Genomic DNA, 18,832 nt, shown 5'->3' on the forward strand with positions numbered 1-18,832 from the left:
TGCTAGTAGACACAGCCACTTTCAATTGGTCGTGCCATAGATCGAGCCACTTCGCTGGAATAGTGTTGGAGAGGCTAGTGGACTCAGTGCTCGTACATTTTCGAAACCCACAGGCATTCGCCAGGAATTCGAACCCAGCTTGTACAATCCGGCTGCTGTGCGTATTGTCCGACGTCACTTCTCACTAAGCGAAACTTTTTTTTTATCGAGATCGATTGGGCTTGATTTTCATACAATCATTCTTAGAATTCCAAGCGTGGTGCCTCCTACTTCCTTTTGACTTATTCATCGGTTCTGTCATTTTTTTCAGTCGCCAACACGCGGTGTGTCCTTTTATTGTCTGCATTTCGTGAACTCAGTTACTAGTTTCGCTTCTCATCGTTTATTCGTCTCTTGTAACGCAGAGAGTGAGTCGCTTAACTTGATTGCTTCAAATTGCAGTGCTTTCTCGAACAATGTGGTTTTCAAAATAGTTTCGTATTCATTTTGAATCAATTGTGAATAAAAAATGAGACATTCGAGTAGGAGCGAACGCTAATTTGATTTTATGAACGAATATTACTGTACGTAATGAAGAACTGTATTTGGAAATGAAATGCACGGTACAAATGCGTCGCTTTCAAAGTTTTCAAACGAACACCCTATATATTTCGTTCGTATAAAATATTTTTCGTAATATTTCCTGAATCCAGCGAAGCGTAGATAGCGTTCCAAGTGAAGTGTGTACGTTAAATGCGTGTAGCGAAAATACGAGAGAAAATATTGTCCTCTCTTTAACTACTGTTGTATTATAATTTTCATTCGAATAATTGCACGAAAACAGAAAGCTTGCATCATTTTTTCTTATCGCGCTGGTACAACAAAGCACGGAACAATCTACGTTTCCTTTGAAAAATCGTAACAATTGCAATAGGAAATTATTTAACTAGATTCATGCTGCCGTTTGTTTCTTATTAACCACTATTGTAGCCTTAGATACAAAACGTGCTCGTTCAGGTTATTAAAAGTTCTGTTCCATTTCTCCATAAAATTTCATTTGTTTCAGCGCTCAAGGTTCTGCGTTCAGTCGCACAGAATCTAGTTCCGCGATCCTATTGATTCGAATTTGAAATACTTTCGATTGGAGCTTAAGGTTAGGGACGAAAGGACGGCAAATAGAAATAAACTCCGCGATAATTAATGTCGTCGCAAAGCGAGATCCTCGCAACTTCGTGACCGGAATGGTTATCGAAATAAACGTCTTCCCTCCAAGTGATCTCAATTGTTTGTTTTGCTTGTTAGTTACAGATAAGAGAAACAGCAGCCAGGAGGAGCGACCGCGCCGCGTACAAAATTTTCCGCCTTTTTCTGTAGCGCGCGCGCCGATGCGTTGGGACGATCGCGATTATGGTACATGGGGATTAAACGTAGATTCACGGGTCTCGTCGGGTTTCGCGGTAGATTTAGTCTCCTTGTTAGAGTTTGAAAATCGTACTCGGACGGAAGTTTGCTGACTCAGCATCACGCAGGTTGAAGGGTGTACGCGTCGTGTCCGGGAAAAAGGATAGCCACGTTTCGTTTAATCGGACGTCGAAATGATCGTCCAAGCGGGTTCGTTGTGCGTGTTGCTAATGGTGTTGGTCGGTGCTCTGGTGAAGTCGGAACCGGGACCACGACCGCGATCGACGCCCATCTTCACCAACCAATTCGCAGTCCATGTGCCGGATGGAGCGGACGCTGCTGCTGAGATCGCTGGTAATTACGGATTCGACAATTACGGACAGGTGAGTTTAGATTTTCCTTTTATTCGCGGAATTCTAGTTTGAAGAGCGCATATGCGTTGCGACGAGCCTCATTCAATTGGAATAGACTTTATGCGGATATAGGGTTAAAGAGTTAAAGTTGCATAAAAGAGACCCATGAGAGATCAAGGCACAACAGTTTGCTAATTCCAGCTGTAGATTCGTTGAAGATATTTCTCACATGGAATGGCCATTGTGCTCATTTTTATCGCGTCGTGCTGTATATGCATTAATGCAGATACTTATAGATCGATTAAACACATTCGAGAAATTCATTTATAAATTTCTGCTCGAATAAATATGTCCTCTGTAAAACACTTTCACTCGGTTGGAAAAATTTCTGTTCCATTGGGCGATTATTTAATATATTTTTAAAGAAACACATAGAACGAAGTTACACGTGAATTGATTAAAAATTACGTGATATATAATGGGATATAAATTGTGTGTGCGGGTTTTGATTTTTAAGAATTATATTTCACCAGCATTAGTAAACTTTGTATTATTAATTGAATCGATAAACTTATTTAATTGATAGTTATCTGTAGACGTCGTCGAACACAGCGTAAAGCGACGCTCGATTTCAGACGTTCAGAATGTGTTCTGTCCGTGGCTATTGTTCCAAAGTACTTATTGTAATAGAGTTGAAGTAGTCTCGAGGGAGGAATTAAGAGGGATGGCTCGTTACGCAGCTCTCAGAGCCTTAGCGTATCGGTATTCTAGGGTTTATTAACCTTGACCACCGAACTTGCCTTAATTACCTCTACTTTTCTACGAAATTTAATTGTTCAACTTAACGTTATTGAATAATCCATGATATCCAACTGTATACTGAATAATCCATGATATCCAACTGTATCCTTATCCGATTTAATTTATGTCTTCCTGTTTGGATTCATTTTTGCTGCTACTTTTGTTCCGTGAATCGACCTCCTTTAACCAAATTAATCGTTTTCAGTCCAAATTGATTATCAAGGATTTCATTCAGTTAGAAATATTTTCATAAGAATCTTTACTTTGTCCGATGGGGGTGAGTATTCTTATTCTCGTTCCAACGCAGGGTTAATATTTCTCATCGGAACAAGTGCATCCCATCATTAATGCTGTCTTGCGTTTATATCTCGCGATTAAACACTTTCATAGTCTCAATTTATCAAAATCTGGCACACGCCATAAAATTACTAACAATAGACGCTCTCCGTGTTTCCCCTTTGCTTTAGCGGGTATAATTATTCAATTTTTCGCTGATGGATTCTCGGTCAGTCATGTGCATCAAAGGGGAGACCTGCACAAAATCGTGCACCATACTTATTTTTATAGCCAATTAAAAGAATCTCGCGCAAGCGTTTAACGATTATTTTGCACCACATTAAAGTGTTTGTCAACCGAACACGGTCCAATAAATTATCGAAATTAAGTTGCCTTTGCTCGTCTCCATTTTATTTTTCATTGATTTCAAAAGCTTTTAATTCATATTACGCTTTGGAAATCCCAGCTATATCATTCTCTCTTTTTTATCGTAATTTTTTTTCTTTAACTGGAAAAGATCAAGTTTAGTAGCACTGCGGATGCTTATTCATTTATGAAAATTAGAGATGTATAACAAACTACAGGCTGAAATATTCAGAGAGCGTAGTGTTTCATAAAATTAATGAGATTAAGTCGTGAATGAATAAATATTTTTTGTTTCTATGCTCTCGAAAAGAATTTTTCGTTTGTAAACGTGAAAATATCCATGGAATATTTACGTACTAGAGCTTGAAGATGAACTTAGATCTTCTGTGAGATTTATTCCTATTTCAATACTTTTCTTATTTATTTTATTATATAGGTGAGAGTTATTTTATTTATAGAAAAATCATGGTCTTTTAACAATTTTACGAAGGTTTAAAATGATAGCAAAACTATGTCACGAGAGTAGAATAGAAAAAGCTTGAAATGGTAATGAGTCCTGCTAATATTTGCTTCTATTTAAGCCATAATTAATACGCAAATGTAAATCTACGTTACAAGACAACGGATTAATAACATCTGAATTATTCATATCCTCGCGAACATCGGACGCTGAATTTTCATTATGGCGGCGCTGCAGTAAATATTAATCCCCACAGTTTCCACTCAACTTGTTTAACAAATATCATACCGTCACTATCAGTACAGTGATTCCACTAATAAAACTTTAAAACCATCAAAGAAACTGGCACCTTTCTTTTTTCAAATACAACCTCTTATATCAGATATAAATAATATTAACCAGAATTTTCGTCATATCCTTGTATTTGAAAATTGTAGCCACGGTGAATCCAAAAGCATCGATTTAAAAAAATCGAGCGATCGTCATTCAGTCAGTTCACAGTGTAAATTCGATGGTTTTTATGTTCGAAGACGAGGAAAATCGCTGATAGGTCTCTGCGGCACTTAGCGACACGTCGAACAAGTTCTGTGTCAAAAGTAAGTCCGTGAGGCCGAAAGACGCAGGTTGTGCCGCGTGAAACTTGTTGTAACTTTGTTTTCCTTGTTCCTCGCAGTACAGACGTTTCTTTAGAACTTTCCGCGTTTTCTTTCCCTCAGATATTGGGCCCGTGGGAGTTCACCGTGGATACCGATCAGTTTTTAGGTGCGTTTAATCGCGAACAACTTGTCATTTTCATTGCTCTTTGCTACTTGATTGGTGGCTTCTTTTTCTTAAAAAATAACAAAGATTTATTTGCCTATGGAAATACAGCTTTTTGCGGTTAAACGACAGCTTTAATTATAACGGTACGCACGAAGAACGTTCATCTTGGCGATTTTCTTACCTCGGAGAAAACGATAGAAAGATCCCAGCGTTTCCCACAAATTTTCTCGCAGCGTTTCGAAGAATCTCCTTCGTCTCGACTGGCGGAAGCTGCGTTCTCCAACACCCAGTGCTAAACTTTTTATCTCACCATGGATGACGTACGACCACAGCGTTCCTCTTCTCCGTTTCTCGCGTTGTTTCGCCGGTTTTCGCCAGTCCACGGCCGTTTTATCGGCGCGATTCTTTTCCGCGTCGAATGGCATTCTGCAGGTTGGCGAGGGTGGAAAGCGAGGGAGAACGCCAAGGCATATCGAGGACGGAAAAATAGGGAGAGCCGCGTCGTGAGATAAAAGTTTATTACTGGTTCCTGGCGAACGCGGCTCAACGAAGTATGGTTTCGTGTTTGCATTCGAAACGCATCCCCTTTTCTTCTTCTTCCGTTCCTGCCCCTACGATCGCTGCATATTGTTATTTTCTTTTCTAATACAAATCTGGCGGTTTCGATTTTTCTATTCGCGTGTTATTGCTAATATTGGAATATATATTTCGTTGAGCTTACGTCATTCTAAATCAGGAAAAAGTTAAAATCTGTTGGAGACTTATTCACTACAGCAAACATCGTACGGCAACAATGATAACATTTTATTCCATTTTAATATCTGGGTATTTTCTTTGATGTGTTAAAGTTCCTTTGATTATTCATATTGCGTAAAATGTAGTCAGTTTTAAAAATACAATTTATAGTTCGTTTTTAGAAAGTGCCTCCGAAGAGATTAATTATCCACGAATACAAATGTATCCACGTAATAGCTACATTTTTTATTGGTACTTTCCGAAGCTTTTAAAGTCCTCTTTATGTACATGACTGTGAAATATCTGTTTGCAAAAACTTGTAGTAGGTATACACGTTATATTTTGCTTTTGTATAACAACTTCAGGAATATTTATTAATCGAAGTGTAAGTGGATGTTGTCTTTCTGTGAGTATTCAAAAATTAGTCATTGGTGATAGTTAACAGCTGATTCTTATTCAAATTCGTATTGCTTCGCCTAATTTCATTGGCGACTTTTTGGAACGAAAACTCGGATATGTTTCTAGTTTAGAACGAATTATTATTGTACCTCGAAGAATAACGAACGGGCGTGGAAGCTAACGCGAAAGCGTGCTAAATGTAGGTTTCTTTGATGGTCCGATTTTGTCACATTTTATCGTCGTTGGCTTACTTTTTTTTTTTTTTTTACCAGCGGTATTTATTTTACACGGATTTTTGTTCGCGCCCCCTCGTTTCAACGATTGACGACCCTTCTGGGCAACCACGGATATCGATTCGTTCCTTTTTCGTTCGGAAATCGTTGTCCATTCGTGGCGCGTGTTAACTTTGTTGTGGGTTGTAAACGTGAAAAAGGAAATTCTTTTAGTAAATTATTACCTACTTGAAAATGAGGAATGAATCGCCCAAATAGAAAAATACTCCTCTGATTTTTCCCCTTTGAGCCATATCGTTGCGAGAGTTACAATGCAATCATATTTTATTCTAAATGCGTAAAATACAACGTGATCTAATGACTCGTGTTTGCAAGTTATTATTCGTATAAATGTAATTTTTACGATAAAACAGATAAAAGGGGAAACTGGAATTGTTGTCGCGTTTCGCCATTCCTGTTCACAATTTCCTTTTATTGTACACGATTCTTTATTGGAAAGGATAGAGGTTAACGATTCGAATTATATCCGTCAAAGGCCTTTGGCGATTCATAAGTTTCCTGGTTACCGCGGAATCATGTTCCTCATTAAAGAGCATTTCTCTCTTCTCATCTTGGAGCTCTAAATCATCCAGCTTTCGTAACTGTAAGACTAGCGTTTCTGGATATACAGAAAGGATTTAAATATAGATAGGAACGGTATCGATCTGCTCGTTCATGGAAATTCTTCTTCTCTCAAGTTTTCCACAAAAATTTCATTATAAATTACTTTTTGTTACAAGATTTCAGGCTCTTTTCATTTTGACTCGTTCGAACCTGGAATCTACTGGCTTAATAAACTTTTCACGATGTAGCATTAACGTAGCGCAACTATTTTGAATATAATCGAACAGCGAGGATTGGGAGAGCAGCTCTCATTTGCATCGCGGGTTCGCCTTCACCTACGCGACGTTTACACGTTCTCCCAGGCAGGAGCAACAAACCACGAGCGTGTTCGTTGCATAAGCATAACAATAAACGTAGACAAAATGCTGGGAACGAATCGCGTATGTGCGTTTCTTGTTTCAATTGCCTCGCGTGTTACAAATAGCCGGCATCGAGGATTTTTGCAATAAGTAAGCAAGAAGCGGCACGACTGCGCGATTCTATGGATCACGAACGGTGTCTAGGAACTTTGCCTCTTACCGGTTCTTTCCTTCTTTGTCCGCTGGTGGAGTCGCACGGTTCTCCAAATGGGAGAGAGGTCGTTTCACCACGCGAGGCTGGGAATCGACTTAACCCTTTCACTCAACGTTTTACGTTCTTAATTCGGTGGAAGCTGTAGTCGATGGGAAATGCATCGACTACATCGAGAAGATTTAGTTGGTTCGAGTAAATATAATATTCGTTGAGCCTGTACAAAAATTTCCGCACAAAGCATAGTAAAAAAAAACGAGACACGTGCTACCGTTTCAATATCAAGCATAAAAAAAGATCGAGGTTACGCGAAACAGTTGTTACCTGCGCAGAGATACGTCTTAATCGATCTAACCTAAACGCCAGAATTGGAAGCGACCGGTTTTTCCAGCAAGGTCTCCAATTCGGCTTTCAAACGCCGTCGTAACTCGAACGCTGGTGAAAGGGTTAAACGTGTTTCGATCGCCGATATATAGGCCGATCGTTATATGTCTCGGGCTACGTTCGTTTGCTCCGGAAAAGTTCACTCGCGGACGTAATATAAAGGCGAGGCCGTCCCGCGGAGAAAGGATTTTGCGCATGCTGTGGGTGCCACCCAGGTATCCCCAGCGCGCATACCTTATCGTTGCACTCCGCAGCCACGGTTTTCACCGCGTACTCGTGCCTGGAAGGCTGCACCCTTACCAGATTATTATATTTCTCAAGCCAACAACAGAAGTTGCCTCTTGCTTCTTCTTGTCTAACCCCTTTTTCTTGTGAGTTACGCGCGAGTAAAGCTTTTTTTAAAAGCGTTCCAGCAAGTCTAAGTCATTTTCAGTGAATGAACTTTAGAACGAACTTCGATATATTTTCTTGCGTTGAACTCGACTGTCGACTTGTAACTTGCGTAGGCGTCTCGTTAGTCCTTGGGTGATCCTTAAAGGGCGGCGTCGAGTCGCAAATATAGCATAGCGTCACCCTACGCCTCGACCTTTGCTCCAGACTGCAGAACGTAGTGAAAGGGAGATGAATTCGTTTACACGCTCTCTAACATCTTTCTTTCTCGTTTGTCTTTGAGGAAACTCGTGTTTTCTTTATCTCTCAGTGCTTCCCGATACGTTTTCCATTGTTTTTCCTTCTTAAACGGTCCGTTCCTTACTCGAATCGATGTAAGTACGAGAGTCTACGTGGTTTTGTTCGACATTATCATGTTGTTTGCGTTTACATATGTTTTTCGAGGCTTCATTAATAAGCATGGGATTATGGGATCGACCCTGATATCTTGGTGCTGATAGACACGACCCACCAACCATAGGATCTAATAACGATGACCCCGGGGTCACGAAATCCGATATAGACAACACTCGCATTACGGAACTCGATGCTTGGACCTCTGAAATTATGGACATCGATACGTACCTATCCAATAGACACAAGTCACTTTTACACTTTTTAAACGTTATCACGAACGTCGAATTTTCGACTCGCTAAATTGTAGCACCGCGGTGTACACGAGCGGAAGTTATCGTACTGTCAGTTTTGATTTCGTAAATTTTATCATCGACTTACGCGGTATCGTTCAATTCGTGAACTCAGGGTCAGAGAAAGAGAATACGAGCACTTGTTGACGCACGAAAATGATTGCAAAATCGCTGCAAAAGATATAAATAACAATGTTATGGAAACGAAAGCGTGTTACAGTTTTGATATACTAAAATAAGTCTCATAAATATGTAATTTCTGAGAAAAACGACGGCGATATTCGTATTTAGTACGTCAGAACGAAGGAATGCATAAAATATGTAGAATTTGGGGGAAAACGGTTGATTTCTGAAGTACAATCTGTATATGTATATGTGCATATCTTTTGGTTTATGCGACCTTAAGATGAATCGAGAGATGTATACGAATTCCTGTATTGTACACTGCTACAAGCATAATCTCGATTGACACCATTGGAATGCGATGATACAAACGATTAAACTGTAATACAAAAGCTTCAAGATCGATTTCTCAGAAGAGAATTAACCCTGTAAAAAGAAGAAACAAGCACGATTTTTCTTAATGTACTCAATTAAATTCTTCTCTCGTGTAAATTACCGATTCAAAAATTCTTGAGGCTTTTAATAATTACGAGTATCTAAAATACCATAGGGATGTTGTGAGTTCTGGAAAGCAGCGAACATCAAGGAGTTGGAGAACCACGAACCCTCGAAACCGTACGACTCCTACGATTTTTAGAGTACTGGAGAACTCTGAATCTTCAAGTCCCTGTAAAATTCTATGACTTTCAATAGCTGAGACTCTTGAACCTTCTAAGGCCTCTGGCAATCTTTCACCTTTGAAATTCTCAGGTTTTCTGATACGTATCAGGTTTAAAAGGGTCTTCAGATTTTTAAGGCTTGCACAAGTTCAGAAATAATTATTGGAAATTGAATTTGGAAATGAAAATATGAAGAAAGCGATGAAACTTTATTCAACCAAAAACCAAAAGGCTCTCTGCACTCTCCTCACCCTTTCTCCCTGTCTTAAAAAATGCCATCCATCTCGAGGATGCAGTTTTCTTTGGGGAATTCGATTGTTTCAACACTTTACATTTCCCAAATCACAGCTAGTCTAGAAATTGTCGATATCTGCATCTTGGAATGAAAATACAGCGATAATCGATCGAACCTTTCTTACGTGTAGATCGTGTTTCGTGTGATTCTGTCTTTGTCGAGGCGCAGCTAAGTTTTTCTTTTTGTCAAGGAGAAGGGATTGGGAAGTGGTGATTCATATTTTCTGCTCGATAGAGCCAGCGGTGTCGAGATCCATGGCAAAGGCGAGCTGGTCGGTTGAAAAATATTTTTATTCCGTCGCTGGGAAATCGGGTAGACCACGTAGGGAAAGTGTTCGTCCTCGACTGGTGGGATCCACCGTATAGAAGAGCATGTCGGATTTATGCCTTCTCCACAATTTCCGCGGACCGTTTCACCTCGAAGAAAATCAGTTTCCTTCTGACATCTTGCACGTAGAAACGTCCCACTTCCTCTCTCCAGTTCTCTTTGCTTTCTTCTTTATTTCGCGTTCTCTTCTGCGAATTCATTTTTCATTTTCTTAACTTGCGATTTCGTTCGCTTCTGTCTTTGCAGCGCGAGCTCGAGAGTTCGATTGGAAAAAATCTGCAACCATTTGCTTTTCAGCCGCCCTTCGAAAATCGAAGTCACAGCGTTGTTGAGTTTTTGTTGCCGCTGTTGTAATTGATTTTTTAGATTTAGCAAGAAAATAGTGAACACAAAGTGAAAATGTAGCATCCAGTTGCGAAAAAGTGAAGGCACGTTATTAGCATGCGTGTAGAACGCGTGGAAAAATATTAATACGCGTCGTGAATATTAATAAAATATTTGTAAATTGCTTTTACGTAATTACTGAATTGGAAAATTCTTTTATGCGAGCAAACTACGTGGAGAAATTGCATGTTTTGGATATGCACTCTATTTCACAGCTACGTTTGGCCTGTTTTTTCTACATTGAGCAGAAAGGAAAAAAGTTGCAGTTTATCGTTCATAAATTTCCTATGCACGCGTTTCACCCACAAGTAAACATCTACCTTTATATTATTCACCAATTTTATTGAAACATAATGTGCTTGTAGAGTAGTTGAAAATATTAGACACGCAGTGTTTTTCCACATGCATCGATTGATGTAAAATCTATTGCGAAATAAAAAATGTAAGACGTTTTTACTTGAAAGTTTGAAAACTCGGCGAATCCATCGCCTCGTTAATTTAAAATTGCGAGCAATTGACGATTGAAATTAGTTTGGAAGAATCCAATATAAAGTAATTGGAGTATTGGGCTAGATGTAAATGCGGTACCAAGATTAAAAATATTCCTGAATTTCATAACGCTCGGTTTTATATTAATTGGATCGTGAGCAACTATCTGCTATTAGATGGAACTTCTTATCCGTAATAAAAAATTGGTAATTAACTGCGACGAAATTAGAAAAATGCTGAAGAGAATTAGAAAGCCTGTACACACCGGCGTGTAAGATTTTAATTCGAGTAGAACGCTCGCACCATGAAATCGCGTGATGCAGTTAAAAATAATGTCGTTACGCTTTCCAGGGCAAAATCATGGTATCGCGTTATGCCACGATTTTATCGGGGAAAAAATTCGCAGCCAGCTTGCGAACCGATATCAATGTTACCGATTATTTGCCGCAATTTGCGGTCCGTGCAAATGAAAGTTTATAACACTTTTAAACCACCGACCCAAATCGTTGTACACGTATTTCTTTTCCTCTTTCTTGTTCGTTAATTTCCTCTTTGAAATAAAAATTCTCCTATTCGACACAATAATTAATACTGTAAAAATGTTCCACTTTCTTCACGCTGTTTAAATTGAATCCTATTCATATAATACAACGTGTCTTATCTTTTTTATTGTTTTCTTTAGTCGATTCGTGTCTTCCAGATATAATTATCTATTCTTTAAAACGTAATAGTGTAATATTCAACCGTGAAAATGTAATTAATGTTGCAACTCGAATTTTAATGTCGGAGCGACGTGATTTCGTATAATTTCCTTTGTGGTTAAAGATCAATTTTCATAAATTGGATAAGTAGCATCGAAAAGATTTCATGAATTAATAGCAATTGTCATTTTTGCATTTAAATTTTGTGTCTAGTTCAGTTTTTCGATTTGTAACAAGGTTGAAGCCTGGAACGTTTGATTCAGCTCTTCAGGATCATTCTTCTTATTTCCTCGAATGAGAGGAGTCGTACGAAACGAATGTACTTTCAGACAGTTTTATACAATTCGAGGCATTATAACGCTGAAGCTCATTAGCCTCAAAGGGACCACTTTGGAGGGCTCTTGCTTCAAATCTGTTTAATCTTCAAATTGAAATCTTTTAATTAATTATTTTCAGAACTTTATCATTTCTCACTGTGCACATAGACTTCTTTTCGTATCAATCCTAGATAATTAAATTGAAGTCAATGAATGTAACTGATCATTCGACTCACAGACACGTATATTCGTTTATTTATTTCAAACAAATTGGTGCAGCTTAAGCTTGGCAGATGTTAAAAACGTGCTCTCCACGAATAGCCTTTATGTAATAGTTAGATACTACTGGAACACTATACTGCAATCATAAATATAATTACACCTATGCCAAACTCTCACACTTGGCGTGAAAACTCGAGAAAAAAGTATCCCTTTGTCGTCGCACCTTGGAAAAATCGAATCCACGTGTATTTCGGTACACTCGAACGCACCTTGTGAACAGCAACTAGTCGCGAATCCCGTTACCGGTTCAACGTCACCCAGTATCGAGAGGAACGTTTCTGCGTGGTCTCGTGTTCGCCAGCACAATGTCACGTGGCCGCGTCTTAGGGCCCGTTCGGTTGCGTGAACGGGCCCCGTATAGGTCGCCGATGGAAACCGGTAAACCCGTTTCCCGCAGATGTACCGTTGCACAGGATACAGATGCAGCGAGACCGTACACCTTTGTAAAGCCAGGTTTCCACCGTAGCGACCGTCGCCATTCGACGTGCCCCGATCGAGACTACAAGAACCTCGATCGAAAAACTTGATCCAAGAGGATGAGACGATGAGTCAGATGGCATGTAGGTCCGGAAATATAAATGAAACTGCACTATGTGCTAGGAGAAGGACGGTGACTGCATTTCAGTTCGTCAGGAGACAACGAGAAACACGCGTTTAAAAGTAAAGAATAAGGATCGCTTTAAATCATTAACATGCAATTTGCGAGCAAACATGATTGTTTACGAAAACACTGAAGCGCAGTATTTTCTTTACGTGTGTAGTAAAAAATGACCGAGCTCTCGCGTGATCTTTTAGCGTAATTCTAAAAATGACACATGAGACATCACAGTTTCTCCAGAGGTTTCTCCTGCAAATTTTGCCTTCGCGTACGCAGAAAATGTTGAAAAGGAGGAAACGGACGCTGTTGAAGTATGCAAACAGATCTCGCAGAGATAATCGGAGTGCATCGGATTCCATTGATTTCTAGCTTGGCACGATGAAAGTTTGTAAATCATTTTTGTCGCATTTTCCGTTTATCCCGCTGGCGTAATAATCGAGTGTACAAAACTTGGACGCTGTCGATAACCTTTGCACGTAGAAATCCGCCTTTAGAACGTGGGTAGAAAGGGACAAAAAGCATCCAGGACTCGTTCTTCGTTCCGACTTTCTCCTCGTTCTTTTACTCGCTGCACGCTACTCTCGATTTCTGCTCCATCTTGTCCTCTTCCTGCTTAGCGTGTCACTTTTTCCTTTCTATTTAGCTGTTGGTTTTCTCTTAATATTCGCTTCCATTCACTTGCTTCTGCTTTTTCTGCTTGTTTTCGATATCTTCTTTATTTTCATTTTCTCGTCTTTTCCCTTTTCCCCATTTTTTTTGTCATTTATTTCTATTTTCTCTTCGAATTCTACCGTTTGCTTTTCTTTCTCGTTTGACCAACCGCAGCTATAGTTTACTCTTCCTTTTTCCTTGGATAATTCCTGCGCCAGTCCTGCGTAAATCCTTTCTATTCCTCGATCGTGGGTAATTGCTCTTCGATTTCTTCCTCTTTGTCGTACGTTATTTTTCACGAATTCGTCAAATCGTCTCTCTTCCTGTTTCTTTCTACATTCACTTTTTTGGCGGATACTCGAACCAGTCGGCTTGTATCAAGCGTGACCATCTCGCAGCCAGCCGCATTCTTTCGCCAGATTTTCGTTTCACCAACAGCGTTCGAATAAATCCGCGAGTATTGATCAACCTCGACGGAAGATAATCGTCGCTTTATTAATGGAGATTTAATCCAGCTATCGAATAACTTAATTTGTTTTTAAGCAAATTAATAATTAACAATTTCCGTTAATCCTTATTAATGTTTTTCATTATACATACTACTTTAATGAATTGGTAATTACTTTTAAATGAATAATGAAATTCTTCATTTCTTGCTACCTGGCGTATATGTGGTGCCTTTTTAAATAAGTAATTTAACCAGAAGTACTTGATTTGCAAAAAGGTGAATTTAAAGTGCGAATACTGTAACCCAAGGTGTTGATTTTTGAAAAACGTTTTTCTTTCGCACGAGAAATTGGAAATCCCTAGATGACCGGTGGAAATTCAGATTGCCTCGGTCCGCCTTACTTTCTTTCTCTTCTCGACGAGGGAACTCTTCCCCGACGCAACCGACAGTGTCGTAACGAGACGAGTCGTCCCACCGGGAACATATTCGCGTATAGTCGGTGAAAGAAGTTGACGCGCGCGCGAATCCGGGTTAGCCGTGGTAATTTCAGCAAGCGTTACGTTGATTGTGTTCAAGGGAATCGTCGTTCCCCGGAAGAATTACGATTCTGAACAAGTTTCGCGATTGGCGCGTACTCCACGGTTTACGTTCCCCCTTGGCTACTTCAAATTTCTTCTCTCGACTAATAATTCGACACTGATACCATCACTCTATCTGCGAACGACCCTGGATATTGTATTTAACTCTTCTGCAAATTGCCATTCAGAGCGTCTTCGTTTTTATAAAATTCTGGCATTTTAAATAGCACACGTCGAAGTTTAAAGCGGAATTGGGAACCGGTTCCACCGTTTTCCTCGATAAGGTGCGCAAAGTGCACGCATAATTAAATAAAGGGGCGTCAGAAAGATGACCGGCGAACGTACTCCGTGTCTTTTTAAGGGGGAATTAGTTTTCGGATTAAATTCGATGCTGTTCGGGAGCTTTTAGGGTCCCTAATGACCTATACCGCTGTCAGATTTCAAAACTGCTCGAACTTTGTAATTTCAAAGCTTACGAGTTCCGAACTTGTAATTCCGAAACTTTTGAAAGGTTCCCGGCCAGATTTACTCGCCGGCTTGCCAAAACTTTGAGCGGTCGTTTAAACGGATCGTTGAACGCCCGTTACGATTGTAACTCTCGTTTAATTGACGTTTATTAACGCGACATCGACCAGCTTGCTCGTGACAAGATACGCGCGCACGCCATACGGACTTTCCTATTTTCAAATTGGCCATCGCTTGATTGCCGAAATGTTTGCGAAGTAATTGGGAAAATTTCAGCGAATCGATTTACTACGCGGCTGTTTAATTAAATTTGTGGCGCAAAATTATCAGATACGACACACGTTTATGTGATATCGAAAAAAAATGCTATTTTTTTGTAAAATTTAATTATTCACTGGTAAGATTGAAATGATGGACATTCATTAGCGTTTACTAATTAAAGTGAAGATTTCAATCAACAGTCGACGAAAAAGTATGAAGAACTAGCTGGTATTGCACGAAGTGTCGCCATTCGTTCTCCCCTTGACGAAAATTATTAAAAATTGCACAGCTTAGCATTTATTCCAAGTTTAATTAAAATCTTATGCCTCGATGGTTTATAAAATCCACACTCGAGAGAAAAAATTGGAATGAAATATCCGAGAAATTACCAGAAAAATAAATAATTCCTGTAACGCTTGTAAAATGATCAGAGTTCAGTTTCGATGATTCAGAGCTGGATTGATCGCGAAATATACACCTGTAAACATAACTAAGACAATTGTTACCAGGCAGAGGAGCAAATTGCATAGCTAATTTCGCAAATCCTTTAGCAACCATGTTGGATTTTTACAAAAGTACCGCGTGTCAAATAAATAAGTCGCCTTCGCATTCGTGATTGGTTTGCGAGGGACGAGTTACGTCCAACGACGTCTCTCGTATCACAATTTTCCAGTAACATTCCTCTCGAAACTATCCTCTGCTTGGATTTCGCATCGACCACGTTTTATCGGCCATTGAATCGCGCGTCCTTGAATTTACGGTAGCCACCGGAAAGTACCGCCATGCCAGTCCATGGTTGGAGAACGATCCATGGGAAGAGACGAGGCTCGGACCATCGGCTCCACCGAGATCTTTCCCACTGAAGAGAATAGTTTCTACGCGTTTCGTGGGTTCAGTTTGGTCAAATGAAGTATAACCAAACTTCTAGGTGACTATTGTTCTTTATTTCGACGTGTACGCTTCAACACGGCTTCTCGATGGTCGCTTCCTGTACGGAAGCTCACGATACTGTTGCAAGTACCGAGCATGCAGAAGCAACGCCAATTAGTGTTGGCGAAGAAACAGTTATCAGTCGTGGTTTACCAAGCGGTCGATAACGAGAAGCTGTCAGATCGTTGGTAGAGCTGTCATGAAGCGGTCGTGTGACTAATTGCTACAATAGTTCCATATTAACCCTTTGCACTCGAGGGCTTCGGAACGGAGACATTTAAGTTTCGTCTTCGAACTCGAAGACTCCTCAATGGATAAATCTATAATACGTACACTGTCAACAAATTACGAATGTTATGTATATAATAATGCTGTTAATTTATGTTTCTTTCGAGTGCAAAGGGTTAATTGTAAAAGCGTAAAGTGGTACCTCGAAAATAACCCGCAAATCGTGCTAGCTGTTCGTAGCGAAAGGTTTCCTATTGTACCTCGTCGCTAGCCGCTACGTTTCAAGGATAACCAGTGAATGTTGCATAAACGTTGATCCGTGGAGAGGAATGGACGGATTATCCGCGTGCGCAACGTTGCCAGGATCTCGATGGACATTCTTTGATTGGTTTTTAACGGGATGCAAATCGATTACGAGCGAACGGAACTTGCCAGCGAGGACGAACGATAGGATGTCCATTATCGAAGATGATCGTTTCGTTTGAATTTTTTTCAAAGTACACGCGTGGGAAATAAAAGGTTGAGTTGTAGTCGTTAATCATATGTCTATGACGAAGTAAATTCATCGGAAGAGGTTTATTACGATGATGGAAAGCTTGTTCGGTTTCTTAAATAATGACAGAAAGTCGTCATATTTGAGGGTAAAGTTCGAGTAAACGAGGAATTATTTCTATGCGTTCATTTTCTCCCACACTTGGATTTTTATGTAACATCGAGTACAATAGCGAAGCGATGAATTTATATCGAAGGCTAGCTAGTTTCGTTGTACTTGCTGATAATCGGATAGTTTATGCTCGTACGACGATTGTATATTTTTATTCAATATGTTCTAGTTTGTTTTGACCTACTTTTCAAAGAGAGAACTATTGTGGGTTGGTTTAATTATAAAGTTACGCGGTCGAGTATAATAGTACGCACGTGCATAATTTAGTATGATTGTAACGGTATAATCTCGTCAGAACGTTGTAATCTCGTCTGTATGGGAGCGCGTACTTCTAATTATAGAAGACGATACAAGATAATTAAGGGACTCGAAAGTGGTAAAAGTATAACGCTGCAAACAAGCAGATGGATGCGTTAGATATTTTTACTAAAGAAGAAGATTAAAACAAGTAATCACCAAGTAAAGATCACTGTTTGTAAATTTGAACGAGGGAAATTGGTTTTAGTTATTTTACTAACCATCTTTTTAAAAGAGTTTTCTGTTTTAGATTAATAAATTACGATATCAATAATACGAATTTATCTGTGAGAATAAAATGATTAGGCGGAATTTGTTAAAAATGTTTGCGCTTCGCGATCTTTCACGTAACACGTAAAAGAAGCATAAAAGAAAAGTCAGAGTGGCCATCCACCAATAATCGAAATGACGTGGCGCCTAAGAATATCGCTGGTAAAGGATATTGCCACTTTGCCAATAATGCGACCAAACTTCTACAGCCATCTTAATCCTCGATATCGATTGGGAAATCGTAATCGTGGAATGTCCTCGATCTTCATCGAATTTCAGCCATAAAAAGTGTTACCGGTACAATCGAACGGTCTCTTAGAAAGTAATTATTTAAATGCGAGTGTCGTATATGAGCGATGGCTCGAGGATGGAAACGCGAAGAAGAAAAGTGGGAAAAGGCGAGCGGCTTCGCGTCATTAAAGCGGCCAAAATATGGGGGAACGCTTTACCAACACCGCGCAAACTGTAATTATTTCGCGCAATTTAATCAAATACTGTTTGCAGTTGCCGGGCCAAAGCGCAGTTTAAATCAATTTCGCGGGAAAATTACTTGCGGTAATAATTCAGGCATAGTCCGGCCATCGCCGTCGACTTTGTCCGCGCATAGTTGAATAATTGTCGAACACGGCTCCCGCATTTTCTCGCCGTCCCCGTTCACCAGTTTCTATTACCATATGCACCCGTGGCTCGACGCTCCGAACAGAACTTGAACGTGGTCACGTACCCATCGAGTTTCTCAAAATTACTTTCACTTCCTTCATCCGACCGCGCTGCTCTGACGTCTCGGCTGTTCGAGATCGAGCAAAGTGTTTCCTTCCCTGAGAAAACTTTTCCATTCTCTCCGTTTTTCCTCCCATCGCGCCCCGAGATAAAGTATCGAGAAGTATCGGACTAAGGTTTCGATTATTTCAGCTTTAACAATCGTCGCGAGAAACGAGGGGACGAATTCGTTCGGTCGAAGGGGTGCGAGCGTTCAGATTCCATCCTCGTTCTTTGAAAATATTTAGTTTAGTTGATCGGGAGGTGAAGCAAGGAAGCAGGACTCGCTCGATTTTGTAGGTCAGGGACATTTGTGGCTGTTCAATATATTTTAAAGTGAAAGCGGTTTACAGGCAATGATCGTGTCGAATGCTTGTGGCAATGTGTCGTTGATTAAATTGATTAGATATGCCTGTTGCACGTCACATTTACTGTGGTTTAAAGTCCGCGGTTATCTGGATCGGTGCTGCAGCTTGCAACAATACGAAACTGAGTAGAAGAACAGCGAATTTCAGTAAAGAATAGCTTCTTCTTATAAAATTTCTTGAAAATTTAGGTATTTTATGCTGGCCTCCATCTTAGTTATATATTTTTCTCCGTAGCGATTCCGCTCGGTAGCACGAGTATTTGGCTTTTATCGTAAGATCAGATTTAGAAAAATGGGTATTGCTATGCTGCATTGCGTTTCTTAAATTCACACATCTCCCG

At 39.9% G+C, this 18,832-nt stretch overlaps 1 protein-coding gene across 2 annotated transcripts in view; it reads left to right on the plus strand.

The window, feature by feature from the left end:
• The window catches only part of Fur2 (furin-like protease 2), a 275,995-nt gene that overhangs the window by 6,444 nt on the left and 250,719 nt on the right, over positions 1-18,832 (plus strand). For both annotated transcript variants that reach the window (XM_076893919.1, XM_076893920.1), the window contains exon 2: positions 1,288-1,763. In XM_076893919.1, coding sequence (XP_076750034.1) covers positions 1,575-1,763 — 189 coding nt within the window. In that variant the 5' untranslated portion in view covers positions 1,288-1,574. The remainder of the gene's footprint in view (positions 1-1,287; positions 1,764-18,832) is intronic.

This window comes from Xylocopa sonorina, chromosome 4, assembly GCF_050948175.1.
Source record: "Xylocopa sonorina isolate GNS202 chromosome 4, iyXylSono1_principal, whole genome shotgun sequence".
Taxonomy (NCBI): domain Eukaryota; kingdom Metazoa; phylum Arthropoda; class Insecta; order Hymenoptera; family Apidae; genus Xylocopa; species Xylocopa sonorina.